General features: G+C 36.7%; 2 protein-coding genes across 2 annotated transcripts in view; both read right to left on the reverse strand.

The window, feature by feature from the left end:
• Nucleotides 1–2,853, reverse strand: part of Tsp96F (Tetraspanin 96F) — a 112,954-nt gene extending 110,101 nt beyond the window's left edge. The window contains exon 1 of the mRNA XM_071587213.1: nucleotides 2,714–2,853. Coding sequence (XP_071443314.1) covers nucleotides 2,714–2,779 — 66 coding nt within the window. The 5' untranslated portion in view covers nucleotides 2,780–2,853. The remainder of the gene's footprint in view (nucleotides 1–2,713) is intronic.
• Nucleotides 2,854–10,029: 7,176 nt separating this feature from the next.
• On the reverse strand, nucleotides 10,030–23,238 carry Cdc37 (cell division cycle protein 37). Its single transcript, XM_071588145.1, has 7 exons — nucleotides 23,091–23,238; nucleotides 22,679–22,812; nucleotides 18,375–18,531; nucleotides 17,773–18,051; nucleotides 12,127–12,242; nucleotides 11,768–11,957; nucleotides 10,030–11,175 (listed from the first exon to the last, which is right to left on the reverse strand). Exons 1-7 carry the CDS (start codon nucleotides 23,121–23,123, stop codon nucleotides 10,939–10,941), a joined length of 1,146 nt encoding a protein of 381 aa, XP_071444246.1. The 5' UTR covers nucleotides 23,124–23,238; the 3' UTR covers nucleotides 10,030–10,938.
• Nucleotides 23,239–23,595: the final 357 nt, after the last annotated feature.

The raw sequence follows: 23,595 nt of genomic DNA on the forward strand, positions 1-23,595 counted from the left end.
CCATCATCAAGTGAACAGCAGAACGTATTTTCCTCAGAAAGCTAATTCAGGGACCAGTAGCCAGGGAAACACAAATGACTGTCGAAGAATAAAAATCGACAAAGGATTGCTGAACATGGATTTATAATTCGTCGTATGATATTAAATTAACGCAGTTTAAATAGTTATAACGACTTATTTGTTGAATATTTAATCCGTGTATTTGCTTGTCTTGAAGGAGAAAATGGTTATTTCCAGGGCTTATGAATGCGAGGGAAAGGATAAGGGAAAATTATGGGCAGTACAAAAATTTTTAGTTTGGAAAAATTAAATACGTCTGCCAACCTTTTATACTGCGAAATTGAAATCTTTTAAAAAAGGCCACGTATTTCAAAATTTTTACTCAAGAAGTCATTGCAACTAGTTAAATGCTATGTTCCCAAATTCAGTAGAGGCCAACTGCAAACACGAACACGGGGAATTAAGACCTCTCTCTGTCTCTCTCTATTCTTCACGGACGGACAATAGGGAACGAGAGAAACCAATCTACGTTTACCGGCATCTCCCTCGAGGGCAATTATCATTTCATTAATTAAGTCATAAGATGCCATTTTCATACCTTGTGGGGGGGGTCATAATTTTCGTTCATTGTATTCCCACCGATGAGTTTTTTCGTCATTTTTCCCGGCATTACATTCCGCTCGAAACAGTATTGAAGTCACGAACGCCTGATGTGGCAACCATCATTGATACGTCATTAAACACATATAATATTTAGCACATGAAAGCAGGATTTTGTTTATGTTTTCTTTGTCAGGTTCCTTCACCACTACAAACAAAATTTTCATAAAATATACGGAGAGGAGTTATTTCAACCGATGATATTAGTAAAACCTAAATTAGCAATGAAGCAGAAGTAGGAAACGAGATTTTACCAGCCTACACAATTCCGCACCTGATTGATTATCCTTCTAATTCAGTGGTATTCGATACAGCCGTACATTTTTAAGCATAAATAAGTCTCGTTGAAATATTTCCCCCGCCTTCTTCGAATAAGGTTCTAATGATGCTGGGTATATTGAACGGCGACGAAATTCTGACGGAGATGCCGATGAAGGAACGTAGGTTGGCGAGGTAGAGGGAGGACAACATGTAGTATTGATCAGTTGAAAACTGTTAATAATAATATTAATCATGTTGACAGCGAATTCTCATTGGACGAGTCTTTTTTTTCTCACGTTTTAGAATACACAAAAGGAAAATGTATCTTGTAGGTTGTATGACTTGGGTTGACCAATATTTTGCCACTAACAAAATGGTACTAAAATTTGTAATATATTAACACCCCTTCATTTGTAACTTTAATTATTTAAATATGTTAAAAACAGATTTAAATATAAGATAAATGACCATGAGAGTATCCCTCTTAGCCAAGGACCGCCTCTTCAATCCACAAGTTACCATTTCGTTATCTTAGAATTACCATCGAGTTTTCTAATGATAATAAATCTGTCACTAAGTTATCATCGTTCTACACGTAATTTAAATAGTATTATTTACTTTATTAGCACATTTTAAACTAATTTTAAAGGGTTTTTTAATTGACAATTAAGCCTTGAGGGCAGTCCCCAGGTAATGACATTTATACGAGGATGGTCTGAAAAGTATCCGACCTAACAAAGATACAAGACATTTTTTTATGAAATTTTCTGAGATCGGAAACTTTTCAGACCACCCTCGTACTCATTACGAAACGAATACTAACAGAAGTCGTCGTTAACAAAGTAAACCGAACTCGTTTGATTATTCAAAAGGCGCATCCACGAATGAATTTGGACAGTTCGTAAGCAAAAGTTATAATACATATTTTTAACATTACTAAGACAACAGTTACACTGATGTTGAGTAATATGCTATGTTTTCACAAATATCCCCAGAATTGCGAATGGAAGTTGAATGAATTTGAAAATAAACTCAAAACGGAGGATTACGAACAATCAGGAGCAGAGATCACAAACAACATTTCCTTCCCTAAACTTTATCACGAAATGTGCAAACAATCAACAACGAAAACAATCAACTTTCACTGTTAACCTATATAACGCCGGGTACCATTAAACCTACACGAGTAGTAAAATCCATATGCAGATCACTTTCTTTCCACTTCGAAATAAAATGAATCAAAAATAAATCAACAAGCATTGTCTAATTATCCATTTCAATAAAATCTGCAACCTGACAAAACGGAGGAGTCCACGAGGAGCTATGATAAAATATTTACAATGATTCAAAAGCAAATCCATAAACGGAAACGTTCAGCCACCGAAGGTGACGTCACTATGAAAGCGCTACACACTTCGGAAACACCCTCGTAAAAATAAGTTACCATCGTCTAAGCTATCACCAGCGAATAGACATACGACAATCATTGAGTGAAAATAGGAAAATATGAATTCATTGCTGTCAAAAATTTCAATATTATGGCATTCACATAATCTCCGTTACAGAATTGCGAGTGAATAATTAAGCCCAACGTGCGCTAAGAATTGATGTTATATCGGATAAAAAGGAGATTAAAAAACCAAAATATGTAACAAACATCACAAAATAAGAGAAATCAACAAGAGGGACGAATCAACACCAGCGCACGAAAAGGTGTCAAATTTAGAGCCATTATATGTATACGTTCAAATATACTTTTCAGAAAGACGGTAAATAAAAATGATTAACTTACCCAAAAAAGAAGGTTGATTATGATCACAAGGAACTTAAGAACGGAGTAACACCCTGTCAAAGCCATTTTGACGAAATTGACGAACTTGTCCCGGACAGAGCGCACACTGACCTACGACCCCGACAACGCTCCTCGCTCAAACAACAAACACAACTGCGTGCGCTACGAATGCCAAGCCTCCTAGGTGGCAGCAGTGCATGGCGTGTGTGAGTCACCAGACGCGGGACGGAATCACATGTTCAAAAGAATCTATGCGGAGGTTTGTTTTCATTTTCCTAACGTATGCTTTATGACGTAACAATTTAAGGCATACATTTTCTTTATTAAATATATATATTAAATAAAGAATTTTTTCCACTCGTATTCAAGGTCCCCATGATTAGGTTAGGGAATTCTCCATTATGTTTCGCAAAATTGTTCGACACGCGAAAGAAACTCTTCCGTAACCACAGGCTAAAGCCATGGATATTATCATAGAACATAAAAGACTCTTCTCGCCAGGCCTAAGACAAGACGTGTGGGACATTTAGTTGCAGTTCCGAACCCAAACTTGAAGCAGAGGAATGCACGCTACTTGAAGAATTCAACATGAGAAATTATGCTAACCAATTCGCCGACATTCGTCTCCTGCCACCCTTTCATCCTTAGCAAATCCAATTCGCTCGGTCCACAGCTTTCCTTCCCATCCAGAATCAAGGGTTCTCAGTTTCCTACCCCTCCCAAAAAAAGGACTGGTTAGTGCCTTTGACTCTCAAAGAAACCCTTTTTCTGCCGAGCCTCGTAATTCACCACGCAGGGATATCCGGTCACCCCACCCCACACGTCAATATCATCATCAGTGAGAATATTGCTCGCCTTTGTCGCTCCTTACCGTGGAACTGTTAGCAATCCCGTGAGGAACCTCACAATTCCAAAGGATGCCCACATCTTATCTGTAGATTATGCCGACGACTGTTTGTCCAAGTGAAATGCTGGCGGAATAAGGTCAATAGCCAACCCTGACCGCATGTTAGGATACGTACTTATCTCAGCCATATCGTCTTCAGCCGGCCTGATAATTGAAGGAATTATTCATTGCGTTCATCGCCTGAAGCCGTGTTGAAGACGATTATTGACCGTACGAGTAAGTTCCTAGCCGATACAGGTGCAGCCATTTACATTCTTCAGCAAAAGAGATTTCCAATGAGGAAATTAAATCTTTCCTAGGGTATCGGCACAATTAAAAGTGCTTCGAGGCATATACTATATATCCAGTAAAGAGTCATTGTTCAATTCCCTTGCTGATAGAGGGCAGAGAATGTACTCATGATAACTTAATCAAAGATTTTGGGAACAGAAGCTATGACGGAATTATTAGTCTTCACCTTGAAAAATTATGCCTATTCCTTGAATCTAGACCGAATGGAGATCAAATTCTTCAATCGGATATCTTTAAGGGAAAAGACAATGATTTGCTGCATTGCCTTCATGCGAACTCAGACGCAGGGCGCAAAAAAGCCCACTCTGTGCCAAATTCAATTTCCTAAAACGATCCTTCATCGCACCCTAGCAGTGGAACACAGGCATCGCAATAAAATTTTTCCTAAAAATTTAACTGAATTGTGTCAACCAGACCCAGGTAACTTCATGGGATAACTTAGGGGACGTACGAGGTCTGTTCAAAAAGGATCGCGAATTTTGATTTTTTGCGGATTGCGTTTATTTGATTTTCGATTTTATTGTGGGGGTTATGTTGATACTTATGTCTCTCAGTCAAGCCGAAAAGTTCGGCCATTTTTAATGTTCAGTTAATTGTTGACAGCTGTTTTGCTGGGACGTGTTTTGGCTTGTCTTCGATTTTTGCCTGTTCCAAAAAATGGATCAAAGAATCTGTCAAATTTTGTGCGAAAAGCGAAATTAAGTGCGCGGACGCATTCCGAATGTTGACTATGGCATATGAAGAAGCTACCTTGGACCGAAGCAACGTTTATCAGTGGTAAAATATGTTCTCACAGGGCCGAGAAGATGTGAACGACGAAGAGCGTGACGGACGCCCGAGATCTGACCCCCAGTGACTTTTTCTGGTTCCCGATACTGAAGAGGCCCAGGGATGGACGACGCTACGCTACGATTGACGAGATGGAGACTGCATCGAAGAAGGAGCTGAAGAAGATCACAAAAAATGATTTTTTGAAGTGTTTCCGAGGATTGGAAAAAAAGGTTGGCACAAGTGTATAATAACCAATGGGGATTACTTCGAAGGGAACACAAAATGTAGTAGATATTCATGAATAAATAAATAATTTTTGAAAAAACACAAAAAGTAGCGATACTTTTTTAACAGACCTCGTATAATGCATAGAAATGAAATCCTTGGTAATCTTGTGCACTTGAATGCAACGTTCTCTGATACTAAGGATATTTATTCAGGGGTGGCAGCGATTTATGAATGATCAATGCTGCAACACAAGTGTGCCCCAACCCTTAAATTCTTTGTACCTGATAATGCTTCACATAAATGACCTCAGTACCGTGATTAATAGCAGGCTCCGTCTTTTTGCTGACGATGCGGTGATTTATGGGGGCATTCGAAGTCGCGAAGACAGAGTCGCGTTAGCTAACGACCTAGATGTAATTCAGACTTGGTGCAGTACATGGCAATTGGAATTAAATTTGAATAAATGCGTAGTAATACATTTTTGGGAAAAGAGTAACTCCCTCCCATTTAGTTACTAAGTGAAACAAACAGAAATCGCGAGGGTAGATTCCTTTTAGGTTAGGTAGGTTAACATGGATCTATCAAAAGCCTTTGATTCTGTAAAATCTAGCATTCTTTTAACTAAACTATAACATTATGGTATCAGGGGAGTAGCTCATCATTGGCTTACATCTTTTTTTGGAAAATAGGAAATAGTATGTAGAAATTGTCGGAAAAAATGGTGCTACCTACAAATCAAAAATGAAAACTATTAAATATGGTGTTCCACAAGGTTCTGTATTAGGGCCTTTACTTTTCCTGGTGTGTGTGAACGACATTGAAAAAGCTATAATCTCTCCAGAGAATAATAACGTGGTGCTCTATGTAGATGACATAAGTCTAATAGCAGGTCATACTAAATCATCTCAATTAGAAATAGACATGTATGCTATGGCGAATTCAGTCGCTCAATGGCTGCATGTAAATAATTTACAACTAAATGCAAGAAAAACAGTTTACTTGGTATTTAGTAATAGAGACCTTCAGTCAAATATTTCTGTAGAAATAGAAAACCAATTGATTTCTGAGTTAGAACATACCACTTTATTGGGTTTAGAAATAGACAAGTTAAGCTAGAGGTTTCAAATGGAAAAATGTAGTAAAAAATTATGTTCAGCCCTATTCCTTTTAAAAAATCTTGCCAACTATTGTAATACAGAAGTATTAATCCCAGTATATCATGGTATATTTGAGTCCATAGCTCGATATGGCATTGTCTGCTGGGGGAGTTCAGCACATGGAAACATCAATAGAATACTCACACTTCAAAAACGTGCGTTAAGGGTTATATTTAAACTAAATGCAAGAAAATCCAGCAGGGAGTATTTCAAATGTCACAAAATCATGACCATTCCCAGTATATATATGTATAATGTGATATTGTATGCCTGCATGAAAACACCTTCACAGATCAGAAATAGGGACGTTCTCAAGTACGACACCAGGGGCAAGGAAAATCTTCATAATGGCCATTGCAGAGTAGCAGTACTAAAAAAAACCCCAGAAGTTTCAGGAAGACTACTGTTTAATCGGCTTCCTGAAGAGTTAAAACGAATACTCCCCCAAGAAAATAAATTCAAAAGAATGTTAAAACATTTCTTTTTAAATAATGTTTTTTATAGCGTCCAAGAGTACACAGAAAGAGCCAATGTAGGAAATTCAACTTTTTTAAATCCTTAATACTCATATATGTCATGTACATTATTATTCCTAAGAACCTGTATACAATTGATGTAATTGAATTTTTGACGAAGCCCATACAATTATGTATTGTTCTATGGTGAATAAAACTATCTATCTATCTTTAAATACTTGGGTGTAACAATTACTCATGATCTGTCCTGGGGAAAGCACATACGAGAAATATGCGGTCGTGCTAATATAAAATTGGGATTTGTAAAAAGAGTGCTGGGTAAATGCGACGAAAAAGTGAAGGAACGATGTTTTCTTGTCCTAGTCAGGCCCCACATAGAGTAGGCTGCCAATATATGGGATCCTCAAGAGATAAATTTAATTTTGAAATTAGATTGAGTTCAGCGGAGGGGGGCTGGATTTGTCAAAAATTGTTATGACCAACGCAGTAGCGTAACTACTTTGCCAGAAAATTTAGGCTGAGATTCCCTTACACAGAGGCGTTTACAATATAGATTAAACTTATTAAAAATATAAAAAGATGGGTCCTTTTCCGATGACATCAAGAACATAATACGAACCCCAACGTATCACGGGTGGAGGGATCACGAATATAAGATTAGAGAGATAGACTGTTAGACTGACAGGTTTAAATGGTTTTTTTTTCCAAGAACAATAAGAGACCAGAATGCTTGTAATAGAAGTACCCCAGGAGTCAGCTCGACACAATAAGTATTAACCTACAAGGCAGGGACTGCGCATGGTTATACAAGTATATTTATATATTTTGTTTGCAGGTTCCCTCCACCTTTCCCCATCCATTTGATAAACCCTAACCCCCTCATCCCTTACCCTTTCCTCCTGGTGCTGCACCCTCTGCCACACACCTTTTTGGTGGCTTGCAGGATGTTGATGTAGATGAATTCTGTACCACGGTGAAACTCATTAAACCAAATAATAAAATCCCACGAAAAAGTATGTTTCTTCTGTTGATATGGATATACTTAACTTCCAAAAAGTAAGGCTGCATCCAGAGAGTATTTTTGATACTATTTTTCCCTTAACAGCCTCATGACAACTTTCCCAGATTCCAAAATTTCCTTACCATGAATGTAACTGCTGCCAATCCATGGATCTCGTTTGCGTTTACACGTAGTCCCAAGAAAACAGAATACACAGACACACACCAAGGTATCACTGCAGAAGAAATTCACTATCACAAATATGCACATCTTTTAAGTTATTAAAATTATCACAACCTTTTAAGTTGTCAGGGAACCTAAGCCACTTTGGCATATTGCAAAATGCATGGATTCCAGCGGGGAAAAGGGAAACTTATCCCATCAGGTGAACTAGTACTCTTTTATAGCATGAAATGAGGTTGATGACCTCATTTTCCACCACGTTCAACCATTACGGGGAAGAGGTAAGTGAGCGGAAGGGGTCACAAGAAGGCTTCATATACTGCTAAGACATACATCTCACTCAAAGGTGCATATGCCAAGAGATCCATAGAAGTTCCATAGAAGCGTAACTAATCAATGACATATTCAAAAGTATCAGAAATTACTACCATGTATAATGACTAACGTGAAGATTTTCAATGAATATTTAGAAAAGATAAGAGGCATTGTACAATCATACAATGTCGTCCCCAAAGTATATACACACTCTCAGCAGCATACGAGGTCTGTTCAAAAAGTATTGTGAATTTTTGATTTTTTTGTGGCGTTACGTTGGCACTAATGTCTCTCACCTTTCCCAAAAGTTCGGCTATTTTGAATGTTCAGTCAATAGTTAATAACTGTTTTGCTGGGACGTGTTTTGGCTTGTCTTCCATATTTGCCGGTTCCAAAAAATGAATCAAAGAATCCGTGTCAAATTTTGGGTGAAAAACAAAATTAAGTGCGCAGATGCATTCCGAATGTTTATTGTGGCATATGGAGAAGCTGCCTTGGACCGAAGCAACGTGTATCGGTGGTACAAAATATTCTCAGAGGGTCAAGGAGATGTGAAGGACGAAGAGCATGCCGGACGCCCGAGCACGTATACAACAGACGAAAATATTGATGAAGCGAAGAAAATAGTGTTGGCCAATCATCGAATCACCGTTAGAGAAGTTGCTGAGGGCCTAAAACGTATTGATTGATCGGTGCCATTCGATTTTTACCAATGATTTGGGCATGACATGGGTTGCCATGAAATTTATACCGAAATTGTTCAATTTCAACCAAAATCAGCTATGCATTCACATTGCTAATGAGGTGTTGGACTCAGTCCGCAACGACCCAAATATGCTCCAGAGGGTCATAACTGGTGACAAAACATGGGTTTATGGTTATGATGTGGAAACTAAAGCTCAATCATCCCAATGGAAGCTAAAGCACAAGCCCAGACTGAAAAAGCACACAAAGTTAGGTCGAATGTGAAAGTTTTGCTTACAGTTTTCCTCTCGATTGCAGGGATGTGGTGCATCAAAAGTACAGAGCCACAGTGTTGAACGGTAAATAAGGAATATTACCTGCAAGTTACACGCAATTTGCACGAAGCAATTCACCACAAACGCCCGGATTTGTGGAAGAACAAAAATTGGCTTTTGCGCAATGACAACGCCCCTGCTCACACATTGCTACTTGCGTGCAAATTCTTCGCCAAAAACAACACACCAATGATACTACAGCCACCATTTTCCCCAGATCTGGCCCCCAGTGATATTCAGAAGTAATGGTCATCCTTTCAACACAGACTTCCTGCAAAATCTTCCCTCACTCCATCTTTGTCTATCAAGTATAATCGGGTAGTATAAGGCTGGTGAACATGGAATCACTAACTACGTGAAACTGTAGTTCTGGGTACAAACAGGTGTAAAAATGCATAAAATCTGAATTTTCAAGAGGTCATTCATTACCCGAGGCTGAAATTTGCCCTTAATACCCTCTGGGTACCTCTTTAAATGCATTAACCTCTACAGAGAGAGATATTCATGCAATTGACAGTTGGGATAGGATGCTACCCACACCTAACTTCTATCAACCTCCATCCACAGACTCAAAACTAATCATATTGTGCTCTAGTAGCCAGCCCTGCTTTCATAAAACACCATTCAAATTCCAGCCTATTTGCAGAACACATATTTTATCTATAAATAAACTCTTTTAAACCTAAATAACTTTGGTTTTCACCTTATTTGTTTGTCATTGAATAAACTTCCGGTTGCCACTGTTTCTAAAATTTAATACATGTGAATGGAAAGAAATGGTGGTAATAGATTATTATACATTTTTATGTTACCCAGAAGAAAAAATCTATTTTTTCATAGATTTTATGCTGACACACTCCAGGGTTAAACAGGTATTTAGATGAATTCAAATTTGAAAACAACAAATTTTTAGACCTAGTTCATCAAAGGTGCACTATATAAAAATTAAGAGAAAATTCAAACTCAAAATCCCGGGGCATTAGCTTATCCAATCAGGATAAAAACAGATTTATTCAGTTCAGATATGCACAAATTTTACAAAGCAGCATAAGTGACTAAACAATGCTGGGAATATATCATTATATTATTACACCACATTCATATATGTAAGCCTAAAATAATATGAAAATAGTCGACATAAATGTAACATTAACTGTGTTACAAAGGCAGGCTTCTCTGGAAGGGAGAATCTTAAAAAAGTTTCTACATTCAGTGTTTTGAATTGCCGATACACCAAAGGTATACTGAATAAATGCCATTAGGTAACACAACTTTCTATTACATACACCAAACCGAATCTTTGACAATCTGAGGGCGTTCTAAAATGTTTCCAACTTTCACAGCCAATCATCCAAAAATATTTATCAATAAAGTAAATGACCAAATTATTGTCTTGGAAAAGCAACTCGGCAGATTATGTAGAATCCTCCTCCAGCTGAAATTTGAATGCATTTACTGAGAGAGGAAAACATCTCAAATACCATTAGAGTTAGTGGACATGGTTACACGGCCATATGCAACAGGAAGTAATGCATAAGATGCTCATGCAAACCAGAAAAAAAATAAGTTTTCACGAAACAACGTACAGCGAGTCAAATAACCAGAGGCCAAAACCAAATCTTATTTCCATTTTAAAACATTTTCCCGTGAAAATAGAAAAACAACTTACTTCCTTAGTTCATGATTCAACAGAGGACCAACAAATTTTAAACATCACGTAAATTACAACGAAAGTGTTTGAATTTCAATCATACCTCACACCTTGAAACAGCAGGAGCTTTCTAAACAGTGGCAAGTGAAAATGAAAGTAATATCATACTGATGGTATTTACTCAGGCAATGAAATTCAGAAATTAAAACAATTCAGTCAGTGGTCCTCTACCTGGCAGCACTATCATCAGCCTTTTTAGCATCACCCTCGTCCGCCACTTCTTCAATCTTACTCTCTTCATTCCCCGCCACTCCCTCGTCATCTTTCTTCTTGGCAGCATCTGGGATCCACATCCCAGAGTCAACACAACGTTTCATGTGATAGCAAGCTTCTTCCTCGGGCATCTTTGCTATAACTTCCTGCAGCATGCCTATGTTCTCAGACTCAAAGCATTTCTTCATTTCCTATTAAATAATGCAAAAAGATAAGTACATGGGATACTCTGAGTAGCATAAACGTCCGAGATTCAAATAGAAAATGAAAGGTGACTTTGATTCCCCATTGTAATAAAGGTGTTTCTCTCGCGATTATTCATGAAGGAAAGGTAGATGATGCTTAAAAAAAAAGGGTTGAGAGCTGGAAATAGAATATCTGGACCATTCATAGAGTAATTGTGAGTTATGGCAAGAAAGATTGAAGAAAAGATGACACCACCCAAACTGTGCTCCTGATTGGCGAAGACATTTCTCAATTTTTTCTCTCAGGCGACCACTCATATTAATAAGGGTTAAAAAACGTATGCACACATCAGTAATTGTCAGTTTTCAGAGTGGTACGAAAATTATTCAATTTAGGGCCAAAATCGTCAGTTGGCAGCTTTGCTTTGCCAAATCAAAATAATCCCAACAATATGAATGTTGATCCGGATACTGCACATTGCACTCAATTATCCAATATGAATGAATATGTCGTCCAGATAAATCAGAAATTCAGAATTGGGTTTGCAATTAACTGCACGTTAACCATGAGTTGGATCGCGACCTGCTTAATACTTACGGGAGGCAAGCTCTCGAAAACTTCGACGGGATCCAGTCCGCCTGGCCCCAGTCTCTTCTTTCTCTCCTCCTCCTCCGCCTCCCTTATGGCCTCGTCAATTTTCTCCCGTGCACGCTTACGCACCCTTTCCTTGAAGCCGAGCAGCTCATCTTCAAAGCTTTTCTTATACTCTGGGTCCGCCACTTGAATTCTATAAGATAAACATTTTAAGGTCCATGAAATTTTTCAATATTTATCAAAAACAGATGGGCAGTGGACGTAGAATCCCATCAACACCGTTTACCTTCCTCTTTGACTTTGCGTGGACTTTTCAAACTACCCTCATAGCCACCACCAATAAGAAAAAAGGAAGGAATTACCTGCTAAAGAATGATGGCACACAGGCCCGTGGGTCCACATCTAACTGCTTTGATAACTCTAATATATACTGCATGCATATACATTGGTGTGCGACATGCTCCATCAGGTCGGATTTCTGCAGAAAAGGAAACATCATTGATATTATAAAAGAGAATTACATCTATATATTCATTCAATTCAAGCAACATACCATCCATCCTCAAACATAAGTGGTTTTTTTTGACAAGTCTATAATCGTAGTATATTTTCTAGCCAAAAATATCCCCCTCAAATCCAGCGATAACTCGAAAAGAAAAATAACAAATATGCAAATTATAAGATGAAATGAACCAACGACAGTGCATACAAAAATTAATTAAGATGACAATAGAATGCACGGGCCAGGTTAGAATCCGAGGTTAAAGTTTATCAAATCAATGGATTCATGGTGTGAACAGAATCATATTATGAAAAAATCAAATCTTAAATGTCAGGTATCCTGTGAACTGTGCAAATGTCACATTCTTAACCTAGAAAACTTTCATACAAGCATGAAGTATTATGCACAGTGGTGTTCACAGTCCATGGCTACAAATTCATACCCGAAAGAGAATTGGTAATGATTACATCCTAAAAACATTATTATTATCTGAGATTAATGCGACAATTTCAGAGTGTAAAAATCATTCAACTTGACCAGGATTCGAACCCGGATCCCTCAACGTCCGATCGAATGGTTTAACCAGTTAAGCTATCGAGGCGTCCTTTTAAATTTTGAAACTTTGGGGGCTTTCAAAGGAACCAGATGTTGTGACGAAATACTGTGCATACAATGTCACAGGCATTCGTAGTCGTGCACAATTTGTGAGTTTAAGAGAACGCCTCGATAGCTTAACTGGCTAAGGCACTCGACTGGACAGCGAGGGATCCAGGTTCGAATCCCGGTCAAGGCAAACGATTTTTACACTCTGGGATTGTTGCATTGAAATGCACATTAGCGGACGACTCCGTTAAAAGTTACTGTTGCAGCATTTCCTGCAGTTTCTTTGGAATTACATGAGATTACTTCAAAAAATTACCTCTTACCTACTTAAGGATTTTGCTAGATATGCACTTTAGTATTTTTAGGGATTGCCAGTTTGGACAAATGTTAGCTCTTATCTTTAACAATTTTTTTGGTTCAGCAAATCATTAAGGGAAGGATCTGCCCCTCCCCTCAAAAACATTTTACGGACTAATAGTTTCAAGTTGGGTGCAGAGCTGAGTCTGTCACCCCACTGGGATCATATATTTTAAAATTATTTTTGTTCATATCCACAAATATGCCAACAAATTTTGTTGATAAAATCAAAAAAAGAGAGTAAAACAAAAAGAAATATTAGGCAGCATTAAATTATTAAAAATAATTTTGGACATTCTTTTAGACTATGGTTCAAAATAAACTAATCCTAAGTAATACTGAAGGGAGCCCTGTTTAATATGAAGTACACCAGGGAAAAAATTTCGTTTCATTAATATACTGAGGGCATTCTTACTTAAAATGCTTCCTTATTAGTACAAATTGATCTCGTGGATGAATTCTGGCAAATTCCTATTGCTCCTCAGAACCAGACCAATTATTGAATCGATTATAATGGTGACTGACATTGGATGGACCAGGTTACCAATGGGATATTGTTAATCACCAATCATTATGCAGAAATGGACCAACGTGTTGCCCCAGAATGCTCTTTTCAAATTCAAATGGTGTCCGTCTATTTAGACAGGTAGTTGCTGACGTTACTGATTTGTGAAACAGATACTGCTTACTAAGTGTTGTTCTATTTGACGGGAATCGAGATGGTGCAGTGGCTATCGTACTGGCTTCCCACCCAGAGGGCGCGGGTTCAAATCCCGGCGGTGTTGAATATTTTTCAGAGGTATCTCGATCCCTACTTGAGGTGCTTTGTGGAGGGCACTTTGAGTGAGTACGCCGTCCGTCGGATGGGACGTTAAACTGCTGACCCCTTGGCGCCTTTCGTAAAGAGTAGGCTAATGCCGACGCCGTGTTTCTCTCCACTCTTCATCCCTTCCTGCTCATCCCTAATGGCGCAAATGACCTCAGCTGTCGGTCACCTCCCCTAAAAACTACTTCTATTTGAAGAACATGAAGGGATACAGGTATTAATCCAAATAAATCAGTGCGAACCACCCCTGCTCAGTGCCTCAAATACTGCAGAGTTAATTTAATTATTGACTCTGCAGTATATAATGGCTAGGGCTAATTAATTCCAGAAACCCAAATTTAAAACTAAACCCAAGTGCATTGCAAATGCTCTAGTACGTGATCTTCTTATTGCCTGGGCTGTGGGCATTGGAGCATGTAAGCATAAGAATTAGGTAATAGAAATATTGGTGCTACCCCAATTCTTGGTGAAAGACGCCATAGAACAAGGTACATGCTGATTGACCAAGTTTTATAAAAAGGTTTTGTTTAATTAGATATACTCAAAATGGTCAACTACTTCATAAATTCAAAATTTATGACTATAATTGTAGAAATGAACTATAGCAATGGATAGGAGCCAATCTGGTCAAACATATTGACTGACTGTGTTTGCTACACCATATTAAACTTCCTAAAAAGCAGAACACAACCTTATTGCTAGCCCAACTTTGTATTTTTTTTTCCTTATTGGAGACTTAATCCTAAAATTACATACACTGTAATTTTACTGTACCTAAGGATAAAATTGATAATGTCAGGCTTGACTTTGTGGGATGTAACCATTACGGAAATAAAATTTGAAAATATGTTAATTCCACTCAATATCAATTGGAGAATCAACAAAGTCACAATTTTTCTTTCAACATCTAAGGACCTAACAGAGAGTAAAAACCAATGTTTTACCTTATCAGAGTGTTAAGTCTTAAGAGTGACACTAAAACCAAATCATAAATACCTGCCCTTAATTCAATGGAAGTAGCACCTCGATAATATATATATATATATATATATATATATTAATCTATTTGGCTGAAGGACCTAACGCATATTTTTTTTAATTCACTGAAATCTGAACAACTGCAGCAGTTGAGAAACATGCCTGAGAACTGGCCGCGCTGGAAGGTAGCTCGAGTGATCCCGACATACATGGGAAACGATGGAAACGGAACAAAATTCATTTGAAATATAAGCCAGTGAGGGCACGTTTTGGAGCTGGAAACTGCAAGGGAAATGTCCTATGGTCATTAATATGGATGATGATGAAAAGAGGAGTAGATGTTTCGCCTATGCTTGATGAGATGCATTGGTTACACTGCAATATGTACAGCTCTTTTTTTTTAATGCAATATGTACAGCTCTTTTTTTTTAAGCAAAGTTTCCATGTGGTAATATTGAAAGTGGGCTGGCATTGTTTGGGCTGTAAAACAAGAGGTACTAGTCACAATACTGTAAGTATGCAACATTTTTTGAAGTGCAGTTTCTGGGTAATGAAATAGAAAGTGGCCCGAGACCCTTTGGACTGGTGAAAAACTTAAAAGGGAGCGGACAAGAGGGCATGCTTTATCACATGGCCGATGACAGGCATAGGTCACTGGGGCTTTGGGCGAGGACAGTGGCGGTGCACATCCTAAATCCAAAACCAATGTGCCGTTGTACCTCTAAACAACCTTCTACCCCGGTATAAATTAGGTGACAAATGACTTAAAGATCTTTTCGCTATCCTTCAGGGAGAGCCTCCTCTTTCCAGACCTAATTTTTAACTACCACACTAACCCTTACAGATGACCTATTGACCTCCATTACGCTATGCATTAACACTGAGTAAATAGTCATAATAAGGTCTCTTAAAAGTCAACTTTCAGTTAGCTAATCAAAGAGCTAGCTTACTAAGATGTTTAACAAATGAGTCATAATTTGGCCTTTAAACGATCAAAAAATTTTAAGAAACTACCCTAATATAGTAGACACAAACACAGTATTACTTTCCCACTTCAAGACTTAAGTTGGAATAACATCTCTACACATAACAGTTTCAGGTTTAACTTCATGGCATTCCCTCATGATGAGGGTAATAAAGAAACTTAAAACTTCCACCATCAAGATTTAATATTTCACGTCCATAGTTTCAATGATGCACAGCAATAAATAGTCGTGAAAAATTAAATCTTTATTGTGGAAGTTTTAAGTTTCTTTTTTATCCTTATATCATCTCTAGACGAAAAAACTACCTTAGAGACACCAACCATGATACAGGCAAAAGGAAGAAACTATAGAGTGATGACAAAGAGGGTTCTTTTCACAAAACAAACACTTAGAACAGACATTGAGACATCAAGCAGTCACAATTATCATCTCTTTCCTGGACTTGTAGATGATTAATAGGAAGAAATTAAAAAGTGGAACAAGTTTAACTATCTCAATTGCCACAAGATTGACATAAAATATAAATGGAGAGATAAAAATAAGTAATGCCAACGAGTCAATTATTATGATCATACAGCAAGGCATGCTGAAAGAAATGCAGAATAGCAGACATGTACATATGAGTATTACTGACACATTTTGGCAGTGGGAACTTGCAATGCATTATACTTCCATGGAAAGTGAAATTAAAATGTTTCACTTTTAACTGTAACTATAATATATTAATCTTAAAGCTCTAAAACAAATCACCATTGATACAAAATTTACTAAACAGAATACCATGGACACGTTAGTAAAACACGAAGGTTTAACCATTAATTTGAGCTCTACCATTTTACTTGAGTAAGTACCGAATTGTTCATAATCACCAATTGCAATGCAATATTTTAATTTCATAGGATGGTTGGAGGCGTCACTTTGTGGAAGCAATTCATACTGGAAAAGAATATACTTTGTTGTACCACATACATTTTTACCAAGCATGACCTAAATTTCGACTTCAAAAATCATCATCAGGTGATGAATTTATAACTCAAAACCTATATCGTGCTTAATAAAAACGTACATGGAAGAACAATGTATTTTTTTCAGTATTTTAATTTGAATTCATAAAAATGATAGATTCTTATCATTGGGATGGAATTTTGAGGTTGACATATTTTTTTAAGGAAACCACGGGCAGATTAGGGTGATAAAACACTGCAACAGTTTTTTTAATCAGATTATATAATGTTACCGAGTTATTCTTGCTAATCATTATCTTTTACAATGAAAACAAAGGGAAACTCAATATTGCCATAACTCTCTTCGTGGGGATCGAGATGGTGTGGTGGCTATCGTACTGGCTTCCCATCCAGAAGACCCGGGTTCAAATCCCAGCGGTGTTGAATATTTTTCAGTGGTATATAGATCCCTACTTGTTAGGTGCTTTGTGGAGGGCACTTTGAGTGAGTACGCCGTCCGTCAGATGGGACGTTAAGCTGTGACCCCTTGGTGCCTTTCATAAAGAGCAGGCTATTGCCTACGCCAGGTTTCTCTCCACCCTTCATACTTTCCTATCCATCCCCTATGGCGCAAATGACCTCAGCTGTCGGTTGCCTCCCCTAAATACTAATACTAAAACTCTCTTTGTGAACTCTCCATTTCCAGAGAGTTCACAAACTAATAATAATTAAAGCAAATTCCCTTGTTTCTTTAAATTTCTGCCACTCAATTATTAAGTATATATACACACACACACACACATTGTACTAACCCCCTCAACTTGGAGATCAATGCACCAAATAACCAAATAGTTGGCCGTGTTCTCGGAGACCAGATGAGGATGTTCCTGAAGGAAGAGTTTGCTGTCATCATACTTGTGCAACATCCCATATCGCTTGAGATTTTCCTTGTTTTCCTTAATAAATTCCTGCATTTTATTAACTCTTTCCTCCTCAGACTCCTCATCATCTTTCTTGCGTGGTGGAGCTTTGTTTATGACTGTTTTGCTAAACCCACTGTGGCTAATGGTGTCCACATTCCAAGGAGTAACCTAAAAACACATATACAGGAAATTAATATTCAAAGATAGATGTTATGTGCGTCACAATAGACGCACACCATGCAGGCAACGTGAAATTGTCTCATTTATTTCACTGTAGCGTAAGGATGCCATGGATTAAGGTTTCTTGGAATCATTCACTACAGGATATTTGACAACTAGTTGCTGCATGATGCAGGTTTCAATTACATGGCAAAAATATATTTAAAAAACATTAATAAAAATCTTCTCTCCAACAAACTTCTGAAAGCAATCACAAATCACTTTGGAAGGAAAAAATGACATGATGGCATGCATCATCACAAATTATTCACCTTTTCTTTCTTTTGAAGTTCAAAATCTTTTTTGCGAAGGTTCTCAGCTTCCTCTTCAAGGTCTTTTAGAACACACTTCAATTCTGTCAAATTTTCTACTCCATTTTTCTCAGACTCCTGAAGTTTTCTTCTAGCCTCCCTCAACTTCCTTTCATTCCTGAGATAATATAAAATGTTATCAATAACACGTCTAAAGTTATACATATTTGATAATGATATTTAAGATAGGGAAATCGATTTTAGCACAGTGTAACAAAAATAAAAACTGACAAAAAGAGATGATAGAAATCACGTGAGGCAATACACTCAGCAATAGAATTTCAAGATGGCCACAGCTGGTTTGCCACTTTAATTTTTTTATTCAATAGTCCCTTTTCCACGTTTTCCAGGCCACAAATCAACTGTTTACAAACTTTTTCTTTAAATGTAACTTAAAAAATGCCATGAGTGCTCTCCATCCAAGTATTGCAGCCTTATATCATCTGTGCGAATGAATTATATACTTTTCCAATATAATGTGTGAAAATCAGAAGGTTAAATTGACCAAATTTGTTGATATTTTTTTCACATAAATATTTACAAAGTACTTTAGCAAAGAATAATAAGTTTTCTTTTCTGATTTAAGAGTGAATTCCTACATTTTTCAACATGTTCCGAATGAATTATATACTTTTCCAATGTAATGTGTGAAAATCAGAAGGTTAAATTGACCAAATTTGTTGATATCATTTTTTTCACATAAATATTTACAAAGTACTTTAGCAAAGAATAATAAATTTTCTTTTCTGATTTAAGAGTGAATTCCTACATTTTTCAACACAGTACACCAACAACTGAAGTAGTTTTGGTACTCATTTCACTCAGAATTTTTGGACAATCATTATACTTACAATTGCTATATGTTAGCCTCCCAACTATTACCAGGACTAACTTCACCTGTTACTGTTAATAACTAGCTCCATATAATTGTTATGCATTTAAAAAATATTATAGGCATTCAAATTCAAGAGATGACTCTGAATGAAGACATTTCAGCAATAAATTTAGCAAAGGAAATAAGAAGAAAAAAGATAAAATCAATGGGGATTACTAAATATATACTTGCCACTATAATTATTATAATTTTATTCACAGAGTAATGCAACCACAGTAAAGCACTTTAATGTGTCACAGTTACAGTACTATTGCCCAAGGATAATAAAAAGCTATTAATCAAGAACCATGGACCTTTTTAAATAAATTATTTCCTTAGATTTTTGAGAGCTATACCAAAAAACCTCCTGAAAATTCATAAAACCAGCCTTATTTCACACAAAGTTGGATAAGTTCTACAATGTAAATGTAAAGAACCTACAATAATTATTTCCATAGTTTCCTAAGTTACGTCATTTTTCCCGATATTCCATACCCCAATAAAAATCCCCTAATTTTCCAGACATTCACATTTTTCCAGTTTGTTGACAGCTCACATAAAGGAACCACAAACCCTGGGGGAAAACATTTCCATCAATTTTTATCTTACACAAAATCAATAATATAATTATTCGATCACACTCGAAGCTCACCATCAATGACTTTGTTCCCAAATTACAACATATGTATGTATGGTAGTGGTAGTACAAAGGTATGGGCCCTCATAATGTTCCTCCTTTACTATTAAGGATGTGCTGCCATTCATTATTTCATACATTATATATTTTATTTGACAAGTTTTTTCAAATGATACCCTCCCTAAGTCTATTCCTTTGTAATGACCATACATAAAAATGGGGATAAACTTCATGTCGGAAACTATTGATCTGACACATTTTCACCTGCCCTCGATAAAACATTTGAAAGTTAAATCCCTGACAAGCAAAAAAGTCTATTTGACAATGTCTTCACCAATGAAAAACATTGCTTCAGGATAGACTGGTCCACTGTTATTAACCTAGCTCTATTTAAACATGACACTACATTACCTTTTCAACAACTCTACGATCACATGATCTATTGCGAATTTACCAAGGCTTTCGATAGGATGAGCCATATGCTATCAGTACATAAGGTCTATGGACCTCTTAAATCCCAGTTATGAAGTTATCTCTGGGACAGAAAACATTTTGTAAAAATCAATGCCTCAAAATACTACGCCTTTGTAGCAACATCTGGTGTTCCCCACGGATCATACCTTGGCCCCATTTCTTTTCTTTTATTTATTGATTGTTTGGTCTGTCTCTTTAGCCAGTTAACAATTACCAGTATGCAGATGACTTAAAAATTTTACATTCAATTGATTACTTCAATGACCAAAAATTTTGCAGCAATGTGCTGCCAGTCCAAGTGAATGGCTCAATGAAAATCACATGCCGCCCAACATATAAAAATGTAATTTATTCACTTATCAAAATTAGGCTACCAACTTATATCATTGATCAAAATAAAAGAAGTTATCCTTCGCTGAATTCAAGTCCGATTTAGGGGATATTTTTACAATAAGCTGTTCCAAATTCACATAAAGCACATTGCAGTTCAGGCTCATATAATTCTGGATTGGAAAATATTTTATGGATATATTTCACCTTTTAGGAAAAACAAGAAACAAGTACAAAGGGCAAATTAAGAAGGGCATAAAACAGAAAAGCTATTAGGAGACGAGCGAATTAATGCCAAATAGAGAAGAATGGAGAGTCGCAGTATATTAATCTTATGATTGAAATACAGAAGATCATTTTGCCTTAGGTTGCTTGATACTACACTGGTTAGGTCTTTGATGGAATACTCTTCATTTACCTGGTATCTTCAACTATAAAAGCCATATGCTCCAATTAAATCACATTCATAACAAATTTATTAGGGTACTCAACTATAAATCTAAACTCAGAGGAGCTAATTTGACTCCTGAGAAATTGAATCGCAGTAACTTTTCCATCTCTTTATATACATAGAAAGCATCTTGAAATGCTCTTCTTCTAGAATAATTTACTTATAAATAATATCAATTCTTCTGAATTACTCTCACTGATAACCACCAGTGCTAGGAATTGCACTCTTTTAGAAGTTCCTTCTCTTAACGAAATCCACACAAGTATCTTCTATTGCATCAGACAATGAGGAACTGCAATGAGTATTGCAATAACTATGATTTTTAACATTAATCTTCAATTAGTTTTAAAATCTTGAAGAGTTATGACAAATGAAAGATATAAAATATTAGAATGTCAATTATACATAATCATTTTGCCCTTGCGCATGTTTAAATTTTGTCGGGTTATCATTGTAAATTGGCTCTAAGAATAATGTAAAGAATTGTAAAAGGTTTTCATATACTACCCATAAATAAATATATTATTATTATTACATCCTGATATGAGCAAATTGGTTAGCCAAGTTTAAATCGCATAAGTTTACTAATGGAATTCCAACAGATAAGAAAACAAACTCAAAAACTGTCATATAACAAAGTATTACCAACCAAAAAACTCTTAAATTTCATTCCATCCTTAATCCAAGGGGTTTCATAATTTAGTAAACTGTGTTGTTCCCATTAAGACAGTTTATCGTTTTTGGTAAACTGTAGACCACATGTCAAAAAATCTCAAATAAAGTCAAAAGAGGTGAATTGTATCGGTAGAGTAGTAATGTAACAGAAAATGGGTAAATTTCAAAATATACTCTCAAGGCCTTTACTAACAACAGCAATGACTCCAAAGATTGTTTTCTGAGGTGAGAGACTCATCTTGCGAGAATACCATGAACAACCACTCAATACACGCGAGTGTTGTGGTAATGGGACGAAAAGAGAGAAATCCTTGAATTCAAATTCATAACATATTTAATTATGGTATGGAGATGATAGGCGCTCAATAAATACTTGATGTTACTAGTTCCTGTGCAGATCATGATATGGCTTATAAGTTTTACATAAGACACCATGAAAAAATCATAAGGCTGGTCACGGATATGAATCAAGGACCCAAAAGCCGTGTATTAAAACGTGCATCACTATAATATGAAATGGAATGTTAAAATAAGCTGTGAGGCTGTGAGCTCCCATTTCGTTTCAACAATAAATTTAAGTACAGCAAGCCTTGGCAGAAAAATTCCTTGCTTTGTACATAAAATTAAAGTCACGGCACCCGTTCCCCACATCTTCCTTTGAGTACTCAATGAATCACCCAAAAGAATTTTATTTAACCTAAATATTTCCCATACTATAAATAGAAACAGGTTTCGGCCGAATGGATTACTTTGAGTTTGTCTGCCACATAGCAAAATAGATATGTGGTAACAAATTAGGCGAATGCACAGGAATGACCACTTACTGTTCCTTCGCTCGTAGATACTCTTCCCTCTCTTTTTTCTGTTCTTCCATTCTTTCGACGCGTGCTTTATGTCGCCATCGGAATAACGACGGTGTATCAATATTTGGATGCGTTTCATCTTCGTCGTCCGATATCTAAACCATAAATAAAATTATCATATTCACTCCATTACTTTCCAGAACATTCCACAAATAAAATGCGAAGGCAATAATAAATATATGGAAGTGGAAAAGATTTTAAAAATGAAAAACTGGGTTTTTAGTCAACCAAATTTTTTCCCGCAGAGAATAATATTTTATAAGATTTTTTTCATTAAAAAAATTGACATCCGCGAGAGATGTGCCTGTTAACAACACTGATACGGTAACATAATGCGCCATACAAACGGCAGATTTTAACTTAAAACTCTTACTTCTATATCCTTCCATTTACTGTAGTCTACCATGGCGAAGTAAATCGATTAACATTCAAATAATCCACTCCAGTAAATTTACTTCCTTTTCTCGGTGGACTCGTCGAATCACCACCTTATTCCATACCTCATACACCGCAAATGTTGTATTTACTCAGCTGTTCTTTGACAATGGTGTTCGATTTTCCAGGCAGATGTCGTTAGCAACGTGAATTTGAATCATGGCGGCTAGGCTATACACTTTAAATTTCTGAGGAACTCGACTTCATGAAACACCATCATCCTTAAACTTAAGTCTCAGACTAGTAAGTCCAGGGGCACCGCTCCTTTTTTATATGAACATTTTCGTCCAGATCCGATCTACGGTATCATTGATGCGTGGAGAATTATGGTAGATTTAAGCATTGAACGTTGCACAATTATATGCTATTTGGTCACCTAAATGACAATTATTTGAACTAGGGCTGAATCATGTTTCTTTGATGTTATTTTCAGAGTAGTAGAG

The sequence above is a fragment of the Hetaerina americana genome, unplaced genomic scaffold, assembly GCF_022747635.1.
Source record: "Hetaerina americana unplaced genomic scaffold, ioHetAmer1.1.p SCAF_3, whole genome shotgun sequence".
NCBI lineage: Eukaryota > Metazoa > Arthropoda > Insecta > Odonata > Calopterygidae > Hetaerina > Hetaerina americana.